Source organism: Ursus maritimus, unplaced genomic scaffold (assembly GCF_017311325.1).
Source record: "Ursus maritimus isolate PB19 unplaced genomic scaffold, ASM1731132v1 scaffold_14, whole genome shotgun sequence".
NCBI classification, from domain to species: Eukaryota; Metazoa; Chordata; class Mammalia; order Carnivora; family Ursidae; genus Ursus; species Ursus maritimus.
Genome location: NW_024423786.1, coordinates 45,440,597 through 45,467,022, shown reverse-complemented (window position 1 = coordinate 45,467,022; position 26,426 = coordinate 45,440,597). Strand labels below are relative to the sequence as shown.

The window sequence follows — 26,426 nt, the reverse complement described above, 5'->3', positions numbered from 1 at the left end:
AGCGTCTGCCTTCGGCTCAGGGCGTGATCCCGGAGTTCTGGGATCGAGCCCCACATCAGGCTCTTCCACTATGAGCCTGCTTCTTCCTCTCCCACTCCCCCTGCTTGTGTTCCCTCTCTCGCTGGCTGTCTCTCTCTGTTGAATAAATAAATAAAATCTTCAAAAAAAAAAAAAGAAAAGAAAAGAAATTTAGAAGTCAGTTCTTTGGTCTTACCAGTCACAAGTTAGGTACTCGCCACCCATGCGTGGCTCAGAGCTACCACACTGAACAGCACACACAGAGACCATCTCCATCACCAAGCAGTTCTCTGGAAGGAAGGAAAGACCTCTGCAGGAATTCTCACATACCCCTCTTTTCTCTGCAGGCTCGCAGTGTTGTCTCATGATGAAAGCAAACGCTGTGAGGTCAGCTATGCACTGGCCAGATGACTAGCTACTTCACCCAGCTAAGCCTTCCACTCCTCTATGAAATGGGATAATACCTAGCAGAGAGCGAGGACGCCTTAAGAGCTGCTGCTTTGGTCCTCCTATTTCTTCTATTAAGGCCCAAAGATTTAAAAAATGACCTTTATGAACTCCATCTGCAGGTCCATGGTCACTGTTAGGATTATTCTCCCCTTTCTGCATGGCCTCCAGCAGGGACAACCTCCCTCCCTCTTTTGTTCACCTATCACAGAGATAGTACCCATTTCCCTCATGGTCATCTCGATGACTCAACAGAGGCTGGCCACTGTACCAGGCACCAAAACGCTCAGCCTCTCAGAACACCACCACCAGGTAATGGGTCCAATAGCCATGAGCCACAAATAAAGAGACTGAGCCTCAGAAACAGGAAGTGATTTGCCCCAAGTCCAGGCAGACAGAAGCAAGAGAAGGACCTGAAGCTGCTGCTCTCACAGCACAGCTGGTGCTCAGGGTTCAGAACCCCCTGCAAGGGAAAGTCATCCTGGCGCAGGCCTCACCCATGAGAAGGAGGAAGCCAGTGCTCTCCTGCAGGACTGGGCCTGAAGGGGCTGGACAAGTACAGCAACACCGAGAGCACCCTCCTACTTCCCTGGGTCCTGTCACTCGCACACACAGGGGACAGGCCAGTGCCTGAGTGCTAACTATGCCACTATGGTTCCAACAGAACCCACATGCCACAGGAAGACCCCAAAAGGCTGAGATCTGGAGAGGGCCAAGTGTCCTAACAGGAACAGAAGTCCTTCAGGGAATCAGCCACCCCAACCCTGATACTCATGAGCTCAGCAGCTGCCCTGCCCAAGCCCCACCAAACCTGAACTCGCACCCTCAACCCAACTCAACCCTCCCCAGTTAGGCACTGCTTGTACTTGTCTATAGTTTGAAATCAGAGATGGACCCACATCAGTTCATAAACTGGTCACTGACCCTAACAGAATGAACAGGCTTACTATGCACCAGCAGAAGAACCAAGGTGGGGGAGGGTGCAATACAGGCCATGTCAGACAGGTTAAAGGTGCTGTGGGAAAGATCAGACCAGGACAGCAGAACAGCCAGAAGACGGTGCTCTTGAGATAGCTGGCACTGGTGTTGCTGAGGGAGGCACCCTGGGCCCAGAGACCAGAGAGGTAGGGAGGAAGTGAGGGGGGAGGGAAAAAGAGGCAGGGTGGACCATCCAGGTGTGGTACACTAGCCGGCCAGGAGCTGACTGATGTGCCGTTAAGTGCGGCTGGAGCAGCGGGGAGAGAGGACTGGAGCATAATGTGCTTGGCTGATTCTGTCTAGACTCTCTTGATTGCAAGTAACAGAAAAGCCAGCTCAAAAAGGCCTCATCCAGAATAGAAGCCACTGGCTCACTTAACTGAAAAGTTCAGGCAGGGCTTGCCTTGGGCCAGTCAGGCCATGATGACTTAATCCTCCCTCAACTCTCACTCCTGGGCAGGCTGTCCCCAAGCAGAGACCCTAGCAGCAACCTGCGCATATCCTCTCCCATTCACGTCTCCCCCCAGCCACCCCAGCAAAGTGCTAAAACTTTCACAGGCTCTGATTGGGTCATAGGCCCATCCTCAAACCAACCACTGGCCAGGAAGATGCAGCCCCGTGATTGGTTAGTTCCCAGACACTAACCATCCAACAGGCGTGGACCAGAGAGTAAGGACAGGAACTGGCCGCTAGAGGGGCTGCCCACTATACCGCCTGTGAACTGAAAGTGGCCATGTATGTCAATACCCAGGGCACTTCAGGATTGGGGCCATATCCCATCCTCAAGAGCCTTCCGAAGCAGCGTATGTGCATCCTCCTGAGAAAATGAAGGCTGAAAACCTGACCTCCTCCAAGGCTGCAAGGTGAATAGCAGAATCAAGATTCCAGTATAGTCCCGTCTAATGACAAAGCCCAAGTTTTCCACCCACAGAAATACTATCTTCTCCACTATATGCTACCTAAAGAACAGACTTTATCCAGTCAGACACACAGCCCCAACACAGGGGAGGAAACGTCTGTTTTGGGGCATTCACTCTTCAGCTGGTATGGAGAGGAGAGGAGGAGGCAGACCAGCTGCTAAGCAGCTGCACTAGACCTCCCAGGAGATCCCATTTTGCAGGAAGGGGGGCTGCCATGGGAGGCGGACCCCAGGACAGCTCTGAGGTCGCCTGCGGAGTGATGGTACTGCCAACCACTACAGTGCAGCATACCAAGGGCAGGAGGAAAAAAGGTGCCTCCACTCTAGAATGGGCTGCCTGCACATCCAGGACAACAGTCAGCTAGAGAGAAAGGGTTCAGGTGCTGCTGGAAGCCATGGCTCTAAGAGTACCTGGGAAAAACCTTAAAGGCAGACAGGGCCTTGGCAGTACTAGGCAAAGCCCAAACACTCGGGGATAAGGAGGCACCACTGGCAGAGAGTTTGGAGAGAATGGAATGGCCAACACAGCAAGGTGCAAGGGGAACAAGGGACGATGGGCACCGGTCAGTATTTGGCCTCAGGCTTTGTTCACTCTTGCAGAGGTGCAAGGAACTGAAGACAGCATGATGACCCAGGAAGACAGCCTGGAGTGACAAACACAAACACATTCTTATCCCCAGGGTCAGCTCACCTCACAAAGCAGATGAAGCCACTTCCTATTTCCCAATGTGGGGAGCCCACCCCCTTGGAGAAAACCATGTTCACCGTAATCCTAACAGGAGTGTCATCCCCAGGGCGACAAGCAGGTGCCCACTCCCCTCTAAGTGGAGCTGACAGGCAGGCTCACCAGAAACCCCAAAATAGCCCCACTCCCACCCCAGACCAGTGTCCTCACCATTTCTGTCCTGCCACATGGGAGAACGACAGCATGCTGGGGGCACCTATTGTTTTTGTTTGTTTGTTTGTTTTAAAGATTTTATTTATTTATTTGACAGAGAGAGAGACAGCCAGCGAGAGAGGATACGCAAGCAGGGGGAGTGGGAGAGGAAGAAGCAGGCTCCCAGCGGAGGAGGGAGCCCAATGTGGGGCTCAATCCCAGGACCCTGGGATCACGCCCTGAGCCGAAGGTAGACACTTAACAACTGAGCCACCCAGGCGCCCCCCTACTGTTTTTGTCTGAACTGCAGACCCTGCTTCTACATGCTCCTCCCTGACTTCCTGTGGACACTGCCACTTTCTTACAAGGCCTCCTTCACCCCCAAGCCAAGCCAGAGTGATTCTCCACGAGTTTTCAAACTGGAAGCAAGAGTGAATCCCCTCTTCTTCAATGGCCTACCTGTCAAGAGGTCAAACTCAAGCTGCTGCATTTCCCACCACAAGACAGAGAGATAGACATACATACGCTCACAAACACCACTCTGACTCAGTGATGGGGTGAGGGAGGTTACAAGCAAAGGCAGTACAAGCTCACATAACACCTGGGAGGGTGAGGTTTCTGCCCTTTGGTGAGAAGTTAAGTTCCTGCATTCAGTGGCAGCACTGCCTTGTCACCAACCTTCAAACTGAGAATTGTAAATGCTTGAGAAGCTCCTCTAAAATAGAAGTGAAAATGAAATACCCACTCACAAACCTTTCCTCCCATGATCATGCCTAAAACCTAACATGTGGCCACTTCTGTCGCTGCTAGGCTACCAGCATCCAGTAAAGGGGGAGCAGACATCAACAACTTCAGTTACTTGCTGAGAGCCCCCCCCCACCCCGCCCAAACAGTGGGAAGGAAAAATGGAGAAGGCTATGAAAGATCATTTGACTCCTCTACCCGTCTCAGTTAACCTAAGGGGAAGAAGCCAGTCCGGAAGTGCAGGTACCAGTTTCCGGTTACCCAGGTTAACCAAGGGCAGGAGGAAATGGGCAGGACGATCAGATCTGAACAGACCATCCAGTGCCCATCCATGCCTCTGAGCCAAGAGGACAGAAGTCTGGAGAACTCAGCTCTCGCCTGGTCACAGGTGCCGCTTCATGGCTACAGGAGGCCTGTATGAGTCTGGGCCTCCTGGATTATACCACCTCCCCCTGCCTGGGCTGGGTACAGCACCAGAAGAGATGATGGGGACCAGGCAACAAGAAGGCTCTCCTAGACTTCCAAAGTGCTCCTCAGCCCAGATGGGGTCAGAAGATGCAGCCCAGCACTGGCACTAATACAAGGTAACAGCAAAGTACCCAAGTGTGACTACAGGCAAATCAGAGTCTGCAGGTTCAACCAGGAGTGGGTACTCAGAACCTCAGGCTGTGACCTCATAACATCCAAACCACTCCATTGCTTACTCCAGACCTTACAGTTCAGTTACACCCATTTTTGTGTCTAGACCCAAGTCTCCCAGGCCAGCACCATGCCCAACTATTTGATGGTATTATCACAGCAAAGAGATGATTAAACTGGCATGCATTCAGCGGACATTGTCAGCTTGTTCCCCACCTCATTACCCCCTCTCACCAACAGGACCCTGATGTTTCCTGGAGGCATCCCCTCTATTCTGGGCCTGTCTGGAAGGAACTAACACCATGCCCAGATTTGGAGGTGAACCAAGCAACACTAATTCCATCAAAGCCCAGAGAAGGCACCAGGAAACATCTGCTGAAACTTCTAGGAAAGCATCGCCTTCTCTTCCTTCCCTTGCATGATGGTCAAAGAAGGTGAATCCCCAACTAGGGGAGCTGGGAGGAAGACACCCCACTGTGTGAAGGGAACAATACAAAAGAGATGGAGCAAAGCCAGGTCCTCACCTGAGAAAAGACTCACCTCTGAGCCTTTGAGTGGCACAAGCCAATCAGCCCTTTTGCATTTAAGTTCCTGTCATGAGCACAGTATGACTCTCCCTCTGGGGTTGGCTGGCCAAAAGAATTAGTAAAAGTAGAAGACAAGGGCTCTGCTGCCATCTAACTGAACATTTGAAGGAAATAATGTGAAACAATTGGTGAAAAGGGCAAACTGTGCCTATTTTATATCCTACACATCAGTGTCGCTCCTCCACAGACAGCACTAAAAAGCCAGCTTGCCAACTGCTTGCCTGGCACAACTGCAAGATGCACAGTGTAAATAAAGTTGGAAAGTGTCCACCTGAAGTGGTTTTCAGAAGGGCTGGCCTTAAGAAGAGGAGGGCAGTTAGCTATCTTGGGAATCACCTGGGGAAAGAGAACACAGCCACAGCCCCATACCCCAACCTGAGCTGGACGAGGGACTTGATGGCAAGAGGCATCAAGACAGCTAATGGAACTGGGGCGAGGGGGCAAGAAGAACCCAGCCCCCATGTGTGCAAGCAGAGCTGACGCCAGCTTGGTGGATCCGGTGGCTACCCAGAGCCAAGTGTGACCAGAGGTGTGGGTAGGGGATGGAGCCGAAGGTACAAGTATGGGCAGGGTAGTGGGGCTACCAGTGCCTGGAAGAGGGCTGCCAGGCCACCTGCTGAGCTCTCCGTGTGAGCGGTGGTCACATACACATGAGTCTTCCGTGAGAGGACCACAGAAATCACCCCCCACCACCACCACAGAGTCAAGGCTGGCTACAGCCAGCCACCTATGAAATCACTCTGCACACTGTGAATGGGTGACCGGGATCTCCACAGCAGTCATGAGTGGACCCACCACAGGCTATGGCCTGGAAGAAGCATCACCCACTTTCTGGCCCTGATGAAACCCAGGGGAGTGGGGTGTCCAGGAAGGGTCTTGTTTGTCATGGGACCAAGAGAGTCCCAAGGAAACATTTTAACAGTATCTCCAGGGTCTATAGACAGGCAGGGATCTAAGATAAAGAGTCATCTTTTCTCCGTCAGGGGTGAAAAATGCCAGCCAAGAGACAAAAAGGAAAAAAATGCCTCACACCTTTTCCTCTGCCAGTTCAAGAGAAAGCACAAACCATTTCAGGTACAACTTTCCTCCCAGCCTGGCATAAAAACATAACACAGACCAATCCAGCATGAGGATCCAGACTCGGGCAGGAGAGTGGCATGCCCACCTTGTACCTACTATGCTATCTCAGGTGACATGGGAGGCGGCAGCAGGTGGGTAGGCCTGGTGGGGGCTGGGGAGAGGAGGATTCCCAATTCCAGTGTGATCCCTTCTAGCTATTTGTCTACTAAGCCTCAGTTTATGCACCAGTACCTCCCACCCTATGTTGCTGTACAGATTAAATGTTTTGAATTCATGAGAAGTGCTGAAAAGTACCCGCCCCTAGTACCTGCTCAGTAAGTGCTGACAGCCAGCTCCCAAGATCAGCCCTTTTCACAGGAAGATCAACAAGCTTCTGAGCACCGGCTTGCTATGGAAGTCCTAGAAACATGGGGATTAACTCATGCTCCACTACCAAGGAGCTTGCAATCCCGAGGAAAATGTAATCAACAAGACCCGTTATCAGCAGGAATGTAGGGTTTTAAAGTTATGTAGAGTGCCTGAGGGCAACTGTCTGGGAAATCAGGATAGGCTTCTGGAAAAGGAGAGCAGTAGGGATGACAGAAGGCCACAAATGTGAGTTGCAGAGGGTCCCATCCTAGGTGTCACACACAAACAAAGGTTAGCTTGCAGATGTAAGTAGATGCTGTTTTGATGATAAGACACAACTTCATTTCAAAGCATGACTACATTAGGAGGAGCTTCTTTCCTTGAATTTTCTCAAAAAACAGCTACTGAAAGCACACCTGTCACTGTGTGGAAGTTCCTGTGTATTTCCGACCACAGGAATGGATCCTGACAGGCAAAAAGGTTAGGAGCCACTAGGCTAGAAGATTTCAAAGGGAGAAAGGTTGTGGGAACTGTGAAGGAAATGAACACAAAACTTAACATTTAAAAACACTTTGTATTTATGAGGTTAAACCTCAGAAGACACAGTGGAGTCCAAATTCCCTGCTGGGCACTGCTTATGTGGGAGGCAGGAGACTGTCATTAAACCCGCCACTTTTGAGCCTACCAGCACCGGGTATAGGCCCATAGCGTCGTCTGCAACACCGGAGAGGTCGTTAATCTCTACTCTTCCCTAAAATGAAGATGAAGCATCTACCTCTAGGACTAGTTGAGAGAGCAAACCAGGATGCAAAGTGTTTCATGCCATAGAAGGGGCTCTTCAGGCTGTGGCTGTCCATTCTACAGCCTCCAGTGGATAGAGATAGGAAACTTCATAGCAGGCCCAGGAGCATCCAAAGCCTTTCAGCTCCACCTGCCTGGCAGTGGCACATCACCTGATGTGACCCTTCTCCTTTTTTAGTGGGGTCCCCACACAATCACAGAACCTCCAGGAATTCTTGGGCAGGAGTCTGGGGGTCCAGATGGAAGGCCCAGGCATGTCTGCACACCCACTTGGCACAGTGGTTCTGCACTATCTCGAGCCAGCTCTGACAATAATCAAGAGCTCCCCCAAATGCAGCAGGACCTACCTCCCAGGACCTCCTGCCTCCCCCTTCTAGGTTTGCCTCGGAAAGCCACACACAGCAAACCTAACCCCAGGGTACATCAGTTCTTCAAATACTTGAAAGCAGACCCCAGGCCCTTCACAGAGCCTGACACTTGCCCCCTTCCCATCCCACTGCTGAGAAGGCAAACTATTCAAGGATTTGCCAGCCATCCCTCCAAATCCTGTTTCCCTCAGGTCAGAGACGAACCAAGAAGGGACTTCCTGCATCTAATGCTAAAACTTTTCATTCTGAAAACTCAAGTTATGAAGTGTTCTAGAAGTCATTTCATGATCTCCAGAATCCTAAACTACGTCTGAATAAGACACATGAAGAACTGTTCCATTTGGACCTAAGAGCTGTAGCCCTGTAAGACCACCCCGGCCTCCACCAAACCTCACCCAACCCCAGACTGCCTATGTGCACATTCTCTTCCTGTTCCAGGTCCCTCGAGGGCAGGGGCTGGGCATCTCCAGGTCTTAACCCCTCAAGCCAACACCATAAGCAATTGCTAGAATTGTTTATTCAACTGCTGAGCCACCTTTTTCAGTTTTACCATATTTCTCCATAGAAATATGGAGATCAGTTGCTGACTGAGATGTTAGTGTATGGCCTCCCTAGATCTGGAATTCAGAGACCACTTTTAAACAGCGCATGCAAAATACTGGTATGTCTTCCTTATGCAGGAAATACCCTCCAGTTCATGGAATCCCCATGTCAATACTTGCTCAGTTCTACATGTGTGCCCTGAGAGTGAACAGGAGGAGTTTCAGATGGGGGCTCCAAGTGTGGGCACTAGAAAGGCGGCAGTCACTCACCAAACCATAAACTCAGTCACCCATTCCAACAACCAGCTGAGGGGTCCCAAAGGGACCAGAGAGACTCAGAACAGCACAAGGGGGGAAAAAAAGGCACGACTTCTACTGACAGAGACAAAGCCCCCAGCTTCCAGAAGGTGATTTAGAGTGGGGGCTGGGCAGAGACCTTCCCACAGAACTGCAGTCACCTAGGAACTGGACTGAGTTCTGGTTCTGGTTAAAGTGGTGGAGCTCTGAGAAGACACTTACACAGGCACCAAAACTGAGGCACCTCTCCTTCACCTAACCCCAAGGCTGGCACCCTTGAGGTGCACGTCCTACCACATGCAGCGACATCTTGAGCCCAGGCGACCACGAAGCCTTTCCATATCTGTATCAAGACAAAGGCCCCTTCTCACAAGCTGATCTTGGACAGTCCTCCAGGCCTCTGTGACTTCCATCCAGGACAACATACTCTGATTACAACTAAAGCCACTTCTGAAGACCACTGGGAGACCTCTGCGAAGACAGAATGTAAAATCCACCTTCTTCTGGGGGACAGAATGAGTCAGAACAAGGACTTACACCTGCTCTCTTCAGACATCCTGGCTACACAGAGAGGAACGTCACTGCACTTGGGCAACCAGAGTGATCAGAGAACATCCACGTGTTTAGATTTTATATCCTCTAATATGTTGTAGAGAATCAGAACCTACAGCCTTCCCTTTTATAATTTTTAACAATCCTCCTTTTGGCAGGATCAACAGCATTTCAAGTTAACATCATAAGTGCTATAATCTTGAAGCAAATAACAAAATTGGCATACAAGACTTATGAAAAGTTCCATTATCAGTTGGCAGTTGCCACACCATGGTACGGTCTGGCCCAGGATTCAGTCCCCACCAGAAACCTTAAGATGTTTCCAGGACAGGCTAATATCATCAACCTGTTAGATCTATCACAGGTAAATCTAAACCAATTTGTAATCTCATATAAACTTACATGGGACAGAAGAGGCTCCCCACATCTTTTTTTACCAGCTCAAGAGCACTGCCCTCTCAGGCCTCTTCTGAAGCCATCTCTCCACCTTTGAGGGCAGGGTGTGGTGGCATTAAGAGTTAGAAACACTGTCAGTTAAACTTTGGGTAAGTCCCTAACTTTAGGGCAGTCACCTCAAATGAAGTCAGCAGAAACAAAAGCATCTTGTCCTCTCCTGGCCACAGGAGGCACCCGCTAAACGGCACCGACTGTCATCATGCTGTTGGCTTCTGCACCTGCAGGAAGGGGAGACGGGCTGCTCACTCCCTCCCTTACAGGGCTGCTGGGGGGAAGGAGGAGACCCCACTGAAGTGCTGCAAAGTCATATAAAGTATATATCTCTGTGTTGAGTTCTGTTAGAATTGTTATTTTAGGAAGTTCACAGAATGCACCTTACATTAAAAGAAAAAACTTTTAAAACAGTTCACGTTAGAACCCGAACCCTGGATCCGGAAGGAGCTTTATGGGTGCATATACCAGTCCCCGGTCCCACTTTGGACCCTGCAGCCCAGAGAAGTTAGGTAACATCTTAATCTTCAAATTCCCAGGTGGGAAAATTATCATTACTTGTGTGCCTTTCTGTAGAGGCCCTATGGTCTCTGACCACCTCCCACTGGCGCTCGACGTTTGCATAAGTGTGAGAAAGAAAGTAGTTTCTGAAGTTTCCTGCTGGAGAGCCTGACCACTAGGAAGCCTTTACACAGACATCTTTGGCAAGTTCAAGTCCCTTTCCCCCCGATGCCTTCTCTGGCCTCTCTCTGGTCTGATTACAGAGATGTCCACCTGCTTTGAGCAAGGCCTGCCTTGTGCCACTATTCAACTTGTTATGGGGATGCAGAACTCACTCCACCATCTGTCAGACCTATTCTCAGATGCCGGACTAACATCCGTGTTCTTCACGGTTCTAGACAGTTCTGAATTAGAATACTCCAAGACTGAACTTCAGCGCATATAAAAGTCACACGAGCTTCACAGGCCCAAGAAGGATTCTAGGGTTCAGTCAGTTTAACCAGCACTTAGCACTCTAAAGCACCTAATGCTTCTGCTCTAGAGAAAGAAGAAACAAACATGCTCACGAAGCCCAAAGTGGTCAGGAAGACAAAGCCCGAACTTCCATGAAACAATGAGTGTCCAATACAGACGAGAACCTAATCACCTGCTGAGGAGACTGTGCGTGGGTAGACTCCAATTTCTGGGCAGAAGGAAGACACGGCCCTCGACTCTATCCACCAATGTTAAGCTGGGACAAACACGCACACTGCACTTCAGAGATTTTCAACATCCTGGCTGACATACGCCACAAGGAAGGTAAGGCTTAGATTGTTCTGAAAAAACTGTTAGCTGCTTTTTGAAAAAGAGTGTAGAGGATTTACTTTATTACTGAGCTGGCAGAAATTATTAACTCAGAGCCTGCTGTACAGAAATTCAAATACTCCAGAGGCTAGAATTGAGAACAGAGACAACTTTCCTCTCAAGAACTCCTTTGTCAAGGAGATGGTCAGTTACTTTGTTACTTCACTAACTTCTCAGATACTTGTGGATATTAGGTCAGCTGCCTGACATTGATTTTTCAAGCAAAAGCTAAGTTTGTTAACCATAATTGCATGCCCATAAAGGTAAGCATTGCATGACACAATTCTCTTGTCGCTTCTCTCAGAAGAGGTTTAATTTTAGTGTTGGCTCTTCAACACTGTCCCCATTTTTTTTTTCCATGAGCATCTTAAATATGTGTCAACTAACTATCCCAAAGTGGAGTTCATAATTGGGCAAGGTAGAGAAAAGCAGCTGGGCGCCAGCAACGCCTTCATGGAGCTACCTCACTCTCACCTGAGCCCAGGTCAACCCAGGGAAACTGCTGAATTATGGTCGCACCATCTCTGCTGATAACCTACTCTGCCATGGCTCCAGTTTCCATATGCGGTTTGCGCCAAGCCACACTCCTGTCAAAAGGTTCTAACAATGCTCACGGATGGTCACTGGCAATGGCAGCATTTAAAGGAGGCACTTTCTTCATTGCTCATATTCAGAGACAGTTTCCCAAGTCCACAGTTTCCCATCCACCACACTTATATTAGAACTCTACGCACACCCATTAGTGATGGAGCCCCCCCCCCCAAACAAACCATATGAAATGTGAATCCCAGGCCATGGAAACAATCACTGGCTTCTATGAATGTAACATTTCTGCAAGCACGTAAATACAAAAACCTGAGATTTGTTTCCTTCTCCCTCTTCTGGCTAACCACCCCCCCTTCCTCTTTTCCCTCCTCTCCCCCTAGGAACCCTTTAGATTACAGCCTTACACTACACTGGAACCCCTGAGGTCACTGCTCCGCCTAATCTACAACATCGTGACCGCCTGTCAAAGCGCCTCCTGATCCCAAAGCTCTCCTAGGTGGCATTAAGGATCAGTGCTACTATCTCAGCAACCTCTGATTCTTCTGAAGGCAAACAAGCAAGTGGAATTCGGGAAATTATACTCTGGACAAAAGATGCAAAAGTCACCAAGGTTATGTTTCTCATGTCACTTGTTTTATCCTCTAATATTTCAATCTTGCGAACCGCAGTGGCAACAGTAACTGCAAAAAATTCTGGAAGGCTTTATATAGCTTGGGCCTACTCCACCCCCAAAGTCATAACAAAAAGTATACAACATTTGTTTAAAACAATTACCTCCAAGTTAATCTTAATGGGGCCTGAAGACGAGGGATAAGAGAATTATTTATGATACAAAAATCAGAGTCTTACATTACAAAGACCGTAACTCCTCAATCTCTACCAAAATTGTACAAGCCAATGTGAATTACTCCAAAAATACCAAGCTTAAAGCATAATGCTAAGAGTCATTAGTCAAACTCACATAAGGGAAAACAAAAACCCTACAGTGAGAGAAACCTGAGTTACCTGGCCCAAGACAATTTTTTTCTTTGATCTCCAGCATATTAAAAAGTGGTCTCAATAGCCATTTCCTGGTCTCCCAGCAAATGCAGGGGCTCACTTCATACCTGGATGCCACAACATCTTCCTATTGCTCAACCTGCTCCTACCACAGGGGAAAATGACCCCTACTGCCAACAATCCCTTGGAGAAAATATGAGAACACTATGAGTCTTCCCCTACACACACGAAGGGGGGCAGAGGAGATCCCTCTGCAAACAGTAGCCTCGGTGGAGGGCCATCTGAGAAAGCAACACCCTGGGGTTAATCCTGACTGTCTAGGTGACAAACCACCAAGCTAGGACCCTCAGGCAGAAGAAGGGATAGCCAAAGGAGGATTCTTGAAGGAACAGGAGACAAAATAATCACCTCTAATTCACACCAAAAAGCGGGGCTCTGGCTTGATCAGAGACGCAATGGGCATTTAGGCCCAGAAAGGTAACAGGAAGAATCCCACCCTCCCCAAGATCATCTACCGTCAGCAGCGATTCCAGGAGGGAGCCGGCAAAGACATATCCACACGCAGAACCAAGGGGGGACTCTCCACACGCCCTGGCCACCCGGCTAAGAGCAAAGTAAGCTGGGGGGTTCCCTCTGAAGCCAGGAAGGTGCTTCCAGCCGGGAGAAGAGGGAAGGAGGACTTCCCTGATCAGCCAAAAGGCCGAGACACCGGCGGTACAGGCTCCCGAGTCATACCCCGGACACCAGTTGCTCCGCAGCCTTTCTCCCTCCCCTCCCCCCACGCCGGGAGGACTTCCCGGGGGTCGCGAGTCCCCAGGGAAGGGCAGGCAGGTGAACACAGTGAGAAGCAGGAAGGGTCGTAAAGCTGGAGCGAGAAAGAAGGGAAAGCTCTGGCTTCAGCTCCCGTCCGCTCCCTCCGCCCAGGCCGCACGGAAGCCTCGGCCTCACGTACCGAGCGCCGCCAGACTGCCCGACCTGCCCGCGTCTCGGGCTCTTGGGGCGAGAGACCGGGATGGCAGCGGCCCTCGGGGGTAGGTGGGCGTCGGGCGGGTTCCCTGGAGCCCGGCGGGCGAGGGGCATTGGGGAGGGGGAGGGTCCCGGGCCCACGCGGCCTCCGTCCCGGCCCGCGCAGCGGGTACTTACGTTGCTCTGGGGGTCGATGGCCTGCAGCAGCCGGTCCCTGATCTGCTGCGGAGACGCCGGAGCCGCTGTCATTGCCTGGGCGAGGCGGGGGGGAGCGGCCGGGCCAGCGGGCGGGCGGGCGGGCTGAGGCGGGGGACGGGGGTCACTCACTCGCCGGCCTCCGGGAGCGGAGCCTCATGTTCCCCGCGGCGCCGGGGGAGGAGGGGGCGCGCGGGGTGGCGGAGAGGGGAGCCGGGGCTCGGGCCCGGGGCGCCACCGCCACCAGAGGAGGAGGAGGAGCCACCGGAGCCGCCGCCGCTGCTGCCGCCGCCTCGAGAACCAAACTCCAGTGAGCTGCCCCCGCGCGGAGCACTCTGGGTAACCCGCGCCGCACGCAGCGTCGGCGCCACGCTGAGGAGGTTGGGAGATGGGGCGGGCGGAGACGCCGGCCCTGGGCGGGGCCGCGCGCGAGCCCCGCCCCGCATCCCCACGCATGCGCGCGCAGGCGCACTGGTCCACCGCCACGCCACGCCCACCGCCCGGCGGAGGGAGCCGTTGGGAGGCGGTTGGGCGGGGCAACGGCTGCCGCCGGGAGGCTCCGCCCCTGGCTGGGCCGTGGGGAACTGAGGTTTCCGACGGAAACGCGCGATGCGCGCCGAGTCCTTGAACCTGGGCGCTCCAGGCGGCCGCTTGAGGGGAGGGGGCGGCGGAAGGACTCCCCACTGGGAAGAAAAGGCTTCCCCGTACCGACAGAGGTGGCGGGAGACGCGGGCGGGAGAAGCTGCCAAGTTTTCCGAGCCGGGGGTCCTCAGCCCCTTGATCGCCGTTCCTGGGGGCGAGGGAGGAAAGTCCACGTTATGATAATGTGCGCGGAAGGGTCAGCTCAGGGGCGCCGGGGGCCGCCCCACCCTTCCAGAGGGAGGGGGTGTAGGGCGGGGGTCTGCAGCGCTTCGCGTGCTGGGATCACGAAAACATGAGACCGCAAAACGCCTCAGGGGAGCCGTACCGCCAGCTAGGAAAGCCCCAAAGCCAGCCCCGTGAGCCTACCGACCCCAGGGTTGCAAACCTGTGTCAACGCCAGGGTTTCTCATCTTGAGCACCAATGACATTTGGGGCCGTATCACTGTTGCAGGGGCCGTCTTGCGCATTTTAGGATATTCAGCGTCCTGGGTCTCTACCCACTAAACGCCAGTAGCACTCTCCCCTCCAGTCAGGTCAACCAAAAATGTCCAGTCATTGCCAGATGTCCCCTGTTGAGAACCACTGGTTTAAAAGACCCATCCTGCTTTGCGTGGAGGTGCTGGAAAACTGAAACCCTCATTCTCTGAACAAAACCTTTCACAAAGGAGGAAATTTGAGGCCCAAGGTCACCCAGAATTCTAGGTCAAACCCAGAATTGTTAAATGTCAAGTCTAAGGAGTCCCCTTCCCACCCCCACCTTATTGCCTTCTTCCTCTGCTCGCTCTTGCTCGCTCTCTCTCTCTGGAAGCCCTGTTAGAAATACTGTTATAAGAAGGGGTGAGAAGGCAGGCTGAGTTGATTATTAGCTGCAGCCTCCGGAGAAATAACTTTTTTTGTTGTTACAGGAAGACCTAGATTTAAAACAGGAGGGAGGCAGCTGATGAGAACCACACGCGTGCCTTGGATCTGTGCTACACCTGTTAGTCTTACATTTGTCATGCTTCTGGGAAGCATTTTTATTTGCAAAAACGGCTGTTTCTGCACGTGGTTGTAGCTGCTTCCTTCTGGACATGCGAAAAGTTTTACATCACACTTGCAGAAGAAAATAAACACAGGCAAAATACTTCCCTTCAGTTTACTCACTCTCTCTCCTAGAATGAGGTGCTTTGTGTACATGGTCCAGGTTGGAAACCAGCCCGTTTAGAGATACTCTTTATCTCACTTTAGATAAGCAAAATAAACAAGCTCTCCCCCAAGCATATTCTGGTTCTGCCTTTCTAACTCAGATGTTCAAGATATTTTTTTAATAAAGGATCACACAGAAGCAATTTGTTTTGCACGGGTCAGGTCATTTAAGAAAGATGTGGAAAGCCCTCAACTTACCTGCTCTTTTTAAACTAAGAAGCAACATTAAGATGACTGAGTTCTGCATGGCCAACTGTATACACACACCCGGACATAGGTATGTAGTTCAGCTCCATAGATGTGGCACAAAGTGGGGCTCCATAAATATTTAATGAATGAATGCAATATTAAATATACTGTATACACATTAGGATGCACACAGACACAGATAAGATATATAGTTTTATTCCACATTTAACATATATGTAGTAAAAATTAAATCAGATCACAATTCAATGGGAATCTTGAAAATGTTAGCTTCTCTTAGGTCCAGGATAGATACTGACTGCAGTTCACCTAGCAAGACCTTCTGCTTCAAGGAAGAGATACTTGAAATGACTCCTATCAGTCATACAAAGATGGGGCTCAAGGTAAATCCTCTTGTTGTAATGGTTCTTGCCCAGCAACGTGCCCTTTAAATTCATTAGATTCAGAGAACATCCACCCCCCTGTCCTGAAAAGACAAGATATTTTGTGCTTGTGATGCTCCTGAAAAGGCTGCCTTACCTCCTAGTGAAGTGGCCCCCCAAAAGGTAAGAGGCTCTGAGTCCATGACTTGGCTCTTGCCATGGGAAGCAGCAAGAAGGTAGTTTTAGGAACCTGGGTGCACAGCTTCCTCAGCCAGGCTTGCCAGTGAGGGTGTGGGCTCATTCTTCCTCAATGAACTGCAGTGGCTGAAGCCGGATAGGCAAGGGCATCAGAGAAGGAAGCTGTGAGCAGGCCAGCTCCCACAACTGCTTAGGACCAGTCTTCAACAGCGACACCACATGGTGGCAAGGAACAACAGCAGGGACCCGCCAGGCAGACTCATGCATTCAGAAAGTGAAAGGCAGCTGTGACCCCTTAGACACCTACACCCCTCGGAGTTGGGCAATTCAAAGGCGAGAAAGTGACTGGACTTACCCCAATAAAGTATGTGAGGGCTTCGATGATTAATAGGAAAAATGAACGCAAGCAAACCACCACCCCACTTTGACCAATTTATTTGTTCTGAATTTAACATCTGGTGGGAATTTTTTAAAAACACTCTCGTATATTAATTCATCCAACCCTATCAGTTATCTCAGAAGTACCCAGAGATGGGTTTCAGAGTTCCGCTTGGCTTTGCAGCAAGTCCTATTTATTCTAAAAGTGAGAAAATTTTCAATTAGTTTTGAATAGCCCTGAAATGTCACTGCTTTTAGGAAGGGCTCCAAAGACAACTCAAAATAATTTTACTGTGTCTTCAAGTAGGGGGATACAAAGGCACATTAAGAGGCACAAAGCCTGCTTCTGAGGATCTAGTTTTGAAGTTTCCAAGCACTGGAAACAGGTTGGGGGCCCAGTAAGACACTGCTGTTAACTGCATTGTCCGAGCAGTGCAGGTGCACCAAGGAGGGCAAAGCCACTCTGGAGCCAGGAGTACCAAGAAAGATGTCTGACAGCATTTCCATGTGTTCATACCCTTTGCCCCAGTATTTCCCAACTTCTAGAAATTTATCCAAAGAAAGCAATCAGATGCAGACAAACACGTACATACAGGGAAGTTGATGGCAGCATCATTTATAAGGGCAAACGATTGGAAGCAACCCAAATGTTCAGTAAAAGGAGAGTATGTAAAGAAATTAGGGGTCGATTCGTGCAAACGGGAAGGTTATGGACGGGAAGGGACCACGGGATTTTATAATTCCACCGGGTAGTCGTCTTGTCTTACGGGTGTATGCAACATGTACAAATTCACGAAGCTGGACATTATGCTTCAAAAATACATAAATAAAAGGATCTAGATATAGACAGATAATCTTAACCACTGAAATCAGTATCGAACAACACAGAATGCTCCCAATTTCATATTAAATGTTAAAATGCAGTATATGAACCATATACATTATGACCTTAGTTTTGGTTTTATAAAAATATGGACGCTTAATGTACCTGATGCACAGAAAAAGTACTGGAAGGAAAGAAGCCAAAATGTTTACAGGTCTGACAGACAGAAAAACAGGTGATTTTTCTTCTGACACTTGTCCCTGAAGTTCCACATTTTCTAGAATGAACACACGGTGCCGCCTCCCCCTCTCCTCCGGTGCTGGGGTTATTCTGACCTCTAGTAGCCTCTAGTTGTCATCTTCTGACTTGGATACCGCTAATCTGAAGCGTGCCCATAATCTCCAAAATCCTGAACAGGGATTTACTATCAGGCCTAATGATGGATATCCATCTAAGTCCTAACAGTCTGTTTGGCCTACTGCCCCAGTTTTGTCTTAGCAATAAAGAGAATACCATTTATTGAGTACCTACTACGCTGAGGGCTTTACCTGAGGACCCAGATGAACCCCTCTGGGCAGTCAGGCCCTTGTGTCAGCCTCTCCTCTTGACTGGGGGTGCGGGGGGAGTGGTGCTACAATTTGCTTTAGAGAATCCAGTGGAACCATGCTCTGCATGGTCTAGGTTGAAGCTTTAAGGTGGCCTAGCAGTTATCACCCAAGCCAGCAAATCCACTGCTATCAACCTCACCAAGAAAACCGAAAACCTACACTCAGAGACTTATACAGGTCAATGTGTCCACAGCAGGATGATTCATAGGCACAAGGTACAAACACCAGATGTCCATCAACTGGTGAACACATCAATGAAACGTACATCCACAGGCTGGACTATTATTCAACCATAAGAAGGAATGAGAAGAAGTGAAAAAGAGGGAGCAGCAGCCTGGCAGCATCCACCTTTGCAGACCTGGGGGCAGGGAGCTGCCATGTCAGAATCTAGTGACTGTGCTGGAAGGCCTCTCAGCAAGAGATAGGGGCCCCAGGCCTCTGTGAAGGAGAACAAGGTCCCCAGTGACAGAGAACACTGAGCCCCATATGCCTCACCCCAGCAGGCTGGGATGCCCTGGGAAAGGTGCCAGGCACACAAGCTGAGAAGCCCTTGGGGCTCAGAGCCGGCCCCCACTGTGCCCCATCCAATTCCTGCCCATAGAACTGTGACTCAGTAAGAGAGGTTTTAAGCCACTTAGTACTGGGATCATTTGTTACTCAGTGCTAGCTAACAGAGAGAGAGACAGTTGCTAATGTAATCCTCAAGTGACACACGAGGAAGACCCTGAGGTCAGACAGTGAGGAGACACACACGGCCCCTTTGCCCCCCAGTGGTACAGCAGGGATTCCAGGCTAGATCTTTCTGATTCTGGACCATGCTCTCCAGCCCTCATGGCTCCTTAATTCCTGGGCCCCTCCCACCTGGCCTTTGTCTTTGGCCATGTGTCCCCCGTGTTTCTGTCCTCTCCTGAACCCATGCCCCGTCCCAATCTTCTCGCCTGCTGACAGTTCTCTCCTCCAATCTGCAGCACACACATGTCCAGGCAGCTTACTTTCTTTAAAGCTGTAATCATCTCCTTTATTAAGCTGACCTTCAGCTAAGTACGGGGTAATGAATAAACATACAGAAAAACAACGCCGCACACATCTCTTCACAGATACACGTACACACAAAGAAAATACAGGATCACTCTGTCTCTCTTTTGATTCCACTTTTCCCACTGTGGACCACGCTTTTTTTTTCCTGATAGCTACAAGAACACTCCTATCGATCTCTTTCATTTACACTTAATTCTTCAGAAGACAGAACAGGTAATATGATGGGGAACCTATACAAGCAATTTTGTCTGTTTTTGGTTTGTAGTCAGAAAATGATTCTTCTTGCCTTTTCTTTTTTAAAAAAGACCTCCAAAAACTTGCTAAAGTAGTGTTTTTGAAATGTTCAAATAATCTCATCCCTCACTCAGGTGATCTGAATCACTGTTAGATTAGAGGCTATTATTTTGCTGAAGGCAGTTTTCTGTTCTCTCAGTAACTCTTATGAAGCAAAGACACAAAATCAGGAACTGTTCTAATTCTCTAGTGAATGACTTTGATAAACATTCTTATTTACGTGTCTACAGAAATGAGATAATCCTTTCTTCTTCAGTAAAGGAACTGCAGGATAAAGTAACCATCTCTTGCAGCACGGTTTGGATCTTCTTGTTCCCCGCTCCAAAAACTCAGAGACCTCCCATTTCATCTCACTTAAGCCCTTGGCCTTGTGAGACCCCCTTGTCACACACCACATGTCGCACACATACACACTGCCCACGTTCCTGGCCAACCTTATGCCTCACCACCCCTAGGAGTGGGCTTCCTCCCCTCCTGTCACACTGCTGACCTCACTAGGCAACCAGGTGACTTGGTCCTTGTTCCTCAGAGGAGGCATCTGGCTAAAGTCATGTGACTGGATTTTGGACAGGATGACTCCAGCCCAGCGCTCAGGGTTCCCAGAGTGGCAGAGAAAACACATGAGCCAAGTCAAGTCAGGTACAAGCCATTTCCCCAAGGAGCAGAACAGGGCCAAGGGACTGATGTCAAAAAGCCACCAGGAGCTGACAGAAGCAGACAGGAGCCACAGTAAAAGGTCCCCAACTGGCCCATGGAAATGTCTCAGAAACAAAGGCTGTGTTGGGCCTCAATGCAGAAAGCGACATGATGAGAGGTAATATGATTCAGAAAGTATTTCCTACAAACACTACAGGCTACACAGAGAGAAGAAGGAGTGTTAAGTCCTGGCAACACTGGGTCCCAAGCCATCAGGGTCACAGATAGAGAAACTGACACACAAATAGGAGTGATGACCTGTCCCCAACATTGCTGGCAAGTGAGGGACAAGGCGGAGACTCAGTGCAGGCCCACGACCCCCTCCCCACCGTTCCCAAACCCACAGCTCAAACAACCCAAAGAATTTAACTTTGCATCGGACCCATGTGGTTGGCAAAGCTTGTCCGAGGCCATTCAGTCTCTGCTGGCCCAGCTCTGTGTGAACGTGAGGCTGTTTTGCTGCAGCAATATCACTCTTTGATGAGCGAGAGCTGGCCCAGATGCCTTGGGACGTCATGGCATATACAGCACGTGCTGCCGGAAAGCAAGGGAAGTTCTGAATTTGGAACTGGCTCTGGTACCCCAGGCTTCTGGACAGGTCTCCCAGGTGTGCTGGGCACGAGCCATGTGCTTTCCTAATCCACGCCAGCAAACGGATGGCAGAGCCCAAATAAAAGTGTTCGGGTGGGAGTGTGGCAGCATCGAAGGAGAGAAGGGTCAGGGGACCAGGGTTTCATGCCAGTTCTGCTGATGACCCTGGGGACTTTGGGCAAGTCACTTCCCTGGACTGGCCTCAATTTCCTCATTGGGAAACACAGGATGACAGCGATACTTTGGTCACCCCTTGTTGTGCCAAAGCATAAAGGTTATGCGTGTAAAGCCAGGGCACAATGACTTTGACTTCTGTTCATGTAGTAAGAGATAAAGGGCAGTTCAATAAAGAACCCCAGGGGCACCTGGGTGGCTCAGTCCGTTAGGTGTCTGCCTTCGCCTCGGGTCATTATCCCGGGATCCTGGGATCCTGGGATCGAGGCCCATGTCGGGCTCTCTGCTCAGCGGGGAGTCTGTTTCTCCCTCTCCCTCTGCCTGCTGCTCCCCCTGCTTGTGCTCTCTCTGTCAGATAAATAAATAAAATCTTAAAAACAAAACAAAACAAAAAAACCCACAGGGCGCCTGGGTGGCTCAGTCGTTAAGCGTCTGCCTTCGGCTGAGGGCGTGATCCCAGAGTCCTGGGATCCAGGCCCACATCAGGCTCCTCCGCTGGGAGCCTGCTTCTTCCTCTCCCACTCCCCCTGCTTGTGTTCCCTCTCTCGCTGGCTGTCTCTCTCTCTGTCAAATAAATAAATAAAATCTTTAAAAAAAAAAAAAAGAAGCAAAGGGAAATTCTTTAAAAAAAAAAAAAAAAACCCACTCCCGCCTCTGGCGATGCACATACCGCACACACCACAGACACCAGCTCCACTACACACAGGTCTCACGCACGTCACGCACAGCACGGGTAACACACAACACACTGCACATGGGCACATTCCACACCACCCTCACCGCATGCAGAATCTCACACCACACACAGCACAAGCACACACACCGCAGCTCCTAGAACACATCACATGCGTGCGCCACACACATCACACAGGCCACAAACTCAGACGACACATGCCATACACATACCCCATATGTCACACGTACTTGTGCATACACACCTCCACCTCTTACACACACACACACACACACACACACACACACGTGCACAGGACCAAGCCGTTTATCAAAATTCCTCCTGGCCTTTCCTGAACCTGCGGTGTGCTCTCCACCGGGTTGCTCAGTCGGCTAAGCGTCTGCCTTCGGCTCAGGTCATGATCCCAGGGTCCCAGGATCGAGTCCTGCATCTGGCTCCCTGCTCAGCAGGAAGTCTGCTTCTCCTTCTCCCTCTGCTCCTCTCCCCTGCTCATGCTCTTGTGCATGCTCTCTCTCTCTCTAGCAAATAAATAAATAAAATCTTAAAAGAAAAAAAGAAAAAACGAAAGCTAAAGATGGAAAAAGAAGTCACACAGCAAGCACGGCCTGGTCAGTGTATGCAGCCTCTGGCTGTTTTCACACTACAACAGCAGAGTTGCATGGCTGAGGAAGAGGCTGTGTGGTCCACAAAGCCAAAAGTATTTCCTCACTGGCCCTGTGTTAAGCCACGTCACCTCCCCCCCACCAAAGATGTCCCGGTTATAATCCCTGGAACCTGTAAATAAATGATGATACATGGCAAGAGTGAATTAAGGTTGCAGATAGAAGTAAGCATGCTAGTCAGCTGACCTTAAGACAGGGAGATGATTCTGGACGATCCCAGTGGGTGGGCCCAATGTAATCACAAGGGTCCTTAAACGGGGAAGAAGGAAGCAGAAGCAGAATCAGATGGCATCATGACAAACACCTGCATAGCCACTACCCGCTTGGAAGGTAGAGGGAGGGGCCACGAACCAGGAATGCGGACAGCTTCTAGAAGCGGCAAAAAGCAAGGAAACAGATTCTCTAGAGCCTCCAGAAGAAACCAGCTCTGCCAACACCTTGATTTTAGCCCTGTGAGACCCATTTTGGAACTCTGACCTCCAGAACTGTAAGATAATCAATCTGTGTTATTTTAAGCCATGAAGCTTGTGGCCATTGGTCACAGCAGCCACAGGGCAACTAACTCATGCAGGCTCCTGACGAGGAAAGCTTACCACTCTCTCTCTTTAGAGGCAGTGCTGCCCAATTAGAGGTTTCTGCCATGAAACGCACTTGAAATGTACTCGTGACTCAGGGGTTGGGGTTTTAATTTTAGTTAACTGACAGGGACACAGAAAAAGCCACGTGTGGGGCTATGGCTACTGAACACAGTGTTTTACTCAAAGTGTGGTCCGGGGACCAGCAGCATGGGCATCACCTGGGAGCTAGTTGAAACGCAGAACCGCAGCCTGTGCCCCTCTCCCACCTGCTGTGTCTAATCTACACTTAGCCAAGCCCTCTAGGGGATTCATGGGGACACCAAGGTCTGAGACGCTATCACCCCACTTCCACACAAATACTACAGAACATCAGGAAGCAAAATCCCTCTGTACCAGGTGTCAGGGTCAGCTTTCCTAGACCATAGGGAGTTCTCTGAAGTATTTAATACCTCGAAGCATACTATTAGCCAAGGACATGAACTGACAGCTACTGAATTTCTACTACAGGGCAGACCTTTGACCATCTGTTATGGACTGAATTGTGTCCCATAAAAATTCCTATGTTAAAGCTTTAACCCCCCCAAAGTGACCACACATGCAGATAAGGCCTTTAGAGAGGTAACTGAGGTTAACCGAAGTCACAAGGGTGGGCCCCTGATCCAATATGGCTGGTGTCCTCGTAAGAAGAAAGATGCGCATGTGCACAGCAAGCAGGCAGCCATTTGCAAGCCAAGGAGAAAGTCCTCACCAGGAACCAACACTGCTGGCACCTTGATCTTGGACTGCCAGCCCCCAGGACTATGAGAAAATAAACGTCTGTTGTTTAAGCTGCCCAGCCTGTGGCATTTTGTTATGGCGGCCTGAGCAAACTAAAACACTATCTCATTTAAGCTTCACAAAACCCCATCAAGGAGGTCTTTTAATAAAAGGAATGACAGCAATGAAAATACTACCACTTACTGAGTGCCGGCCGCGTATGAGGTAGGCTATAGGTACGTGTCAAGGCTCTCTTCCTCACTGTCCCCGTAACACAGATGAGGACATGGAGGTGCAAAGATGCCAGTTCGCTGCCCCACATCACACTCTGTAAGGGACAGAGGTGTTTGCAATCTGGCCCAGACCGCCATCTTGCTTTCTACCATAACCATCTTCTCCACGTTTTTCTGATTCACAGAGTAAACTCTAATTAACTGCACCAACGCTTTATTTCCCTTAAAATAACTTCTACAACTTCCCTAGCATACTCCAGTACCCTGTGGCCCACATTATCACTAATGGCCACAACAATAATGCGAACCAACCACAGGTGAACATGATCCACTCTTAAGGTATCTTTAAAACAAAAAACAAAAAAACTGTCCAGTCCAGGGGTTGGCAAACCTTTCCAAAGAGTCAGACAGTAAATATGTTTAGTTTTACGGGCCAGATGGTCTCTGTCGCAAGGACTCAACTGTGTTCTTGCAGCTTGAAAGCGGCCACTGATGGTACGTAAATGAAGGGGCATGGCAGAGTTCCAATAAAGCTTTATTTATGGACAAAGAAACCGGAATTTCCTTCCATTTTCTTCTGGATCCTTTTTCAACCATTTAAAAATGGGAAAACCATTCCACCTTGTAGGCCATGAAAACAGGTGGCGAGCCAGATGTGGGCAGCAGTCTGTTGACCCCTGGTCTGATCTAAAACCACCTACTGGTCAAAAGGAAAACCACAGAGCCATACGCTGAACTAGTTCTTGCTGTTTTCTAATTGAAAAATGTGGATTTCGAATTTCTAACTTGCTCTTGACCCCTCTGCCCAATTTCCCATGCAGGAATGCTCACTATTACCAAACTCTCATTTCCAGCAACTCTCAGAGAAGGGCTCAAAGCAGATCAAGTACTCTTCTCTGTGCAATAATGGAAATCAAGGGAATGATGAAAACAAACCCCCAAGTTGAATTTACATCTTCCTTTTAAAAAGACCGGGCCTTTTGCTTTATACACAAACAGCGTCCGTGTTTCATCAACACGGGAAAACATCGGGAGGTTTGTCAAATATTTCATAAACACAAATGCAGTTAAGAAGGAGATAATGAAACAGTTGAAATGAAAAGAAAATGCCTCGCTAATGACAGCCTCGCTGGCTTTTCAAATCTAACCACTTCAGAGGAGAGCCGATCTCATTAACACATTGTGCTGCTGGTGTAGAGGAACTCCCGCTCGGGAGAATCACAGGGAGCCCAGAAGAGATCTCTCCCCTAACTACCAAGAGAAATAAAATTACGTTTTGGTCTATTAAGCACATGCTTGAAAAGGCTGGCTTGATTTTCAGCAAATTCGAATGTGTTTATTAAAATTTAGACCACAAGGTGTGCCAATGACTCCATTTGAGTGGCTCTGGGGGGAAAGAGCACCTCGAGATTCTCTATCATCCCTAGCTCACGGGTCAGCAAATGCATCCCATAAATGGGCCAGAAAGACCATATTTTCAGCTCCATGGGCCAGATAGTCTCCATCACACACTGCCATTGTAGCAGGCTTAAAGCAGCCTTAGACAATACATATTGGAAGGTGCGTGGCTGGGTGCCAATAAAACTTTATTTATAAAAACAGGTGGCAGGCCAGGCTCTTCCTGGGAACCATAGTTTCCAACTTCTGCTCTAGAATAGCTGGAACTGAAGTGCAAAGAGAAACCCACCAGAGGAGGGACATGTTCCACCTCTTGAAATGCCAAGGTGGAGGAAGCGAAAGGGGGTTTCCAACATGAACCCCAAAGGGCAGGTGCTGCAAACTGTGGCCTTGTTTTCATTCTCAACGTGCAGCTTCTCACCTTGGCCGTGACTCCATGTAACATGCTCTGCGGCAAGCAGTAGTGGGCATTTAGTACTTAGATGGTAGTGGAGATCCCTAACCATCAGGACCAAGGTGGAATGCCACCTGGCGTGATGTCAACTGCAGTCACTTGCACAGCGAAACTGTTACCTAATTCTCGTCCTTATTAACAGGTTAAGCAAATTGAAGTAGGCTAATACCACTCTCGATCAAAGCTGATGGGGATCCAGAACCCAGTTCTTGTACGTATGAACATACATATGTATGAACAAATGAACAAAGATGCAAGTCATCCAAGGTGCGTTTTTCTTTGGAATTCTTAGCCCAAAGCTGTCCAGATAGATATCTTTTTGAAAGTGATCCCAAGGGGCGCCTGGGTGGCTCAGTTGGTTACGCACCTGACTTAGGCTCAGGTCGTGATCTTGGGCCCTGAGATCAAGCCCCACGTCGGGCTCCATGCTCAGTGGGGAGTCTGCTTCTCTCTCTGCCTCTCCCTCTGCCCCTCACCACACTCATGCGTGCATGCTCTCTCCCTCAAATAAATAAATAAATAAATAAATAAATAAATAAATAAATTCTTTAAAAAAAAAAGTGACCCCAAAAATTCACTAGGGATGACATACTGAGATGTTCATCACAGTGTTATTTATAATAGACAAAAACTGGAGACAAGTCTCCATCAGCTGGGGATGAGTTCAAGTAATTATGGCACATCATTATAATGACTTATCTGCAGTTATGAAAAACAGTGATTGTAGGGAAAAAAATAGAAATTTATGCTCAGATGAGAAA

The 26,426-nt window shown here is 49.5% G+C and overlaps 1 protein-coding gene across 1 annotated transcript in view; it reads right to left on the bottom strand.

Moving 5' to 3' along the window:
- Window positions 1-14,000, bottom strand: part of MED26 (mediator complex subunit 26) — a 52,357-nt gene extending 38,357 nt beyond the window's left edge. The window contains exon 1 of the mRNA XM_040629095.1: window positions 13,677-14,000. Within this exon, the coding sequence (XP_040485029.1) occupies window positions 13,677-13,748 (72 nt within the window). The 5' untranslated portion in view covers window positions 13,749-14,000. The remainder of the gene's footprint in view (window positions 1-13,676) is intronic.
- Window positions 14,001-26,426: the final 12,426 nt, after the last annotated feature.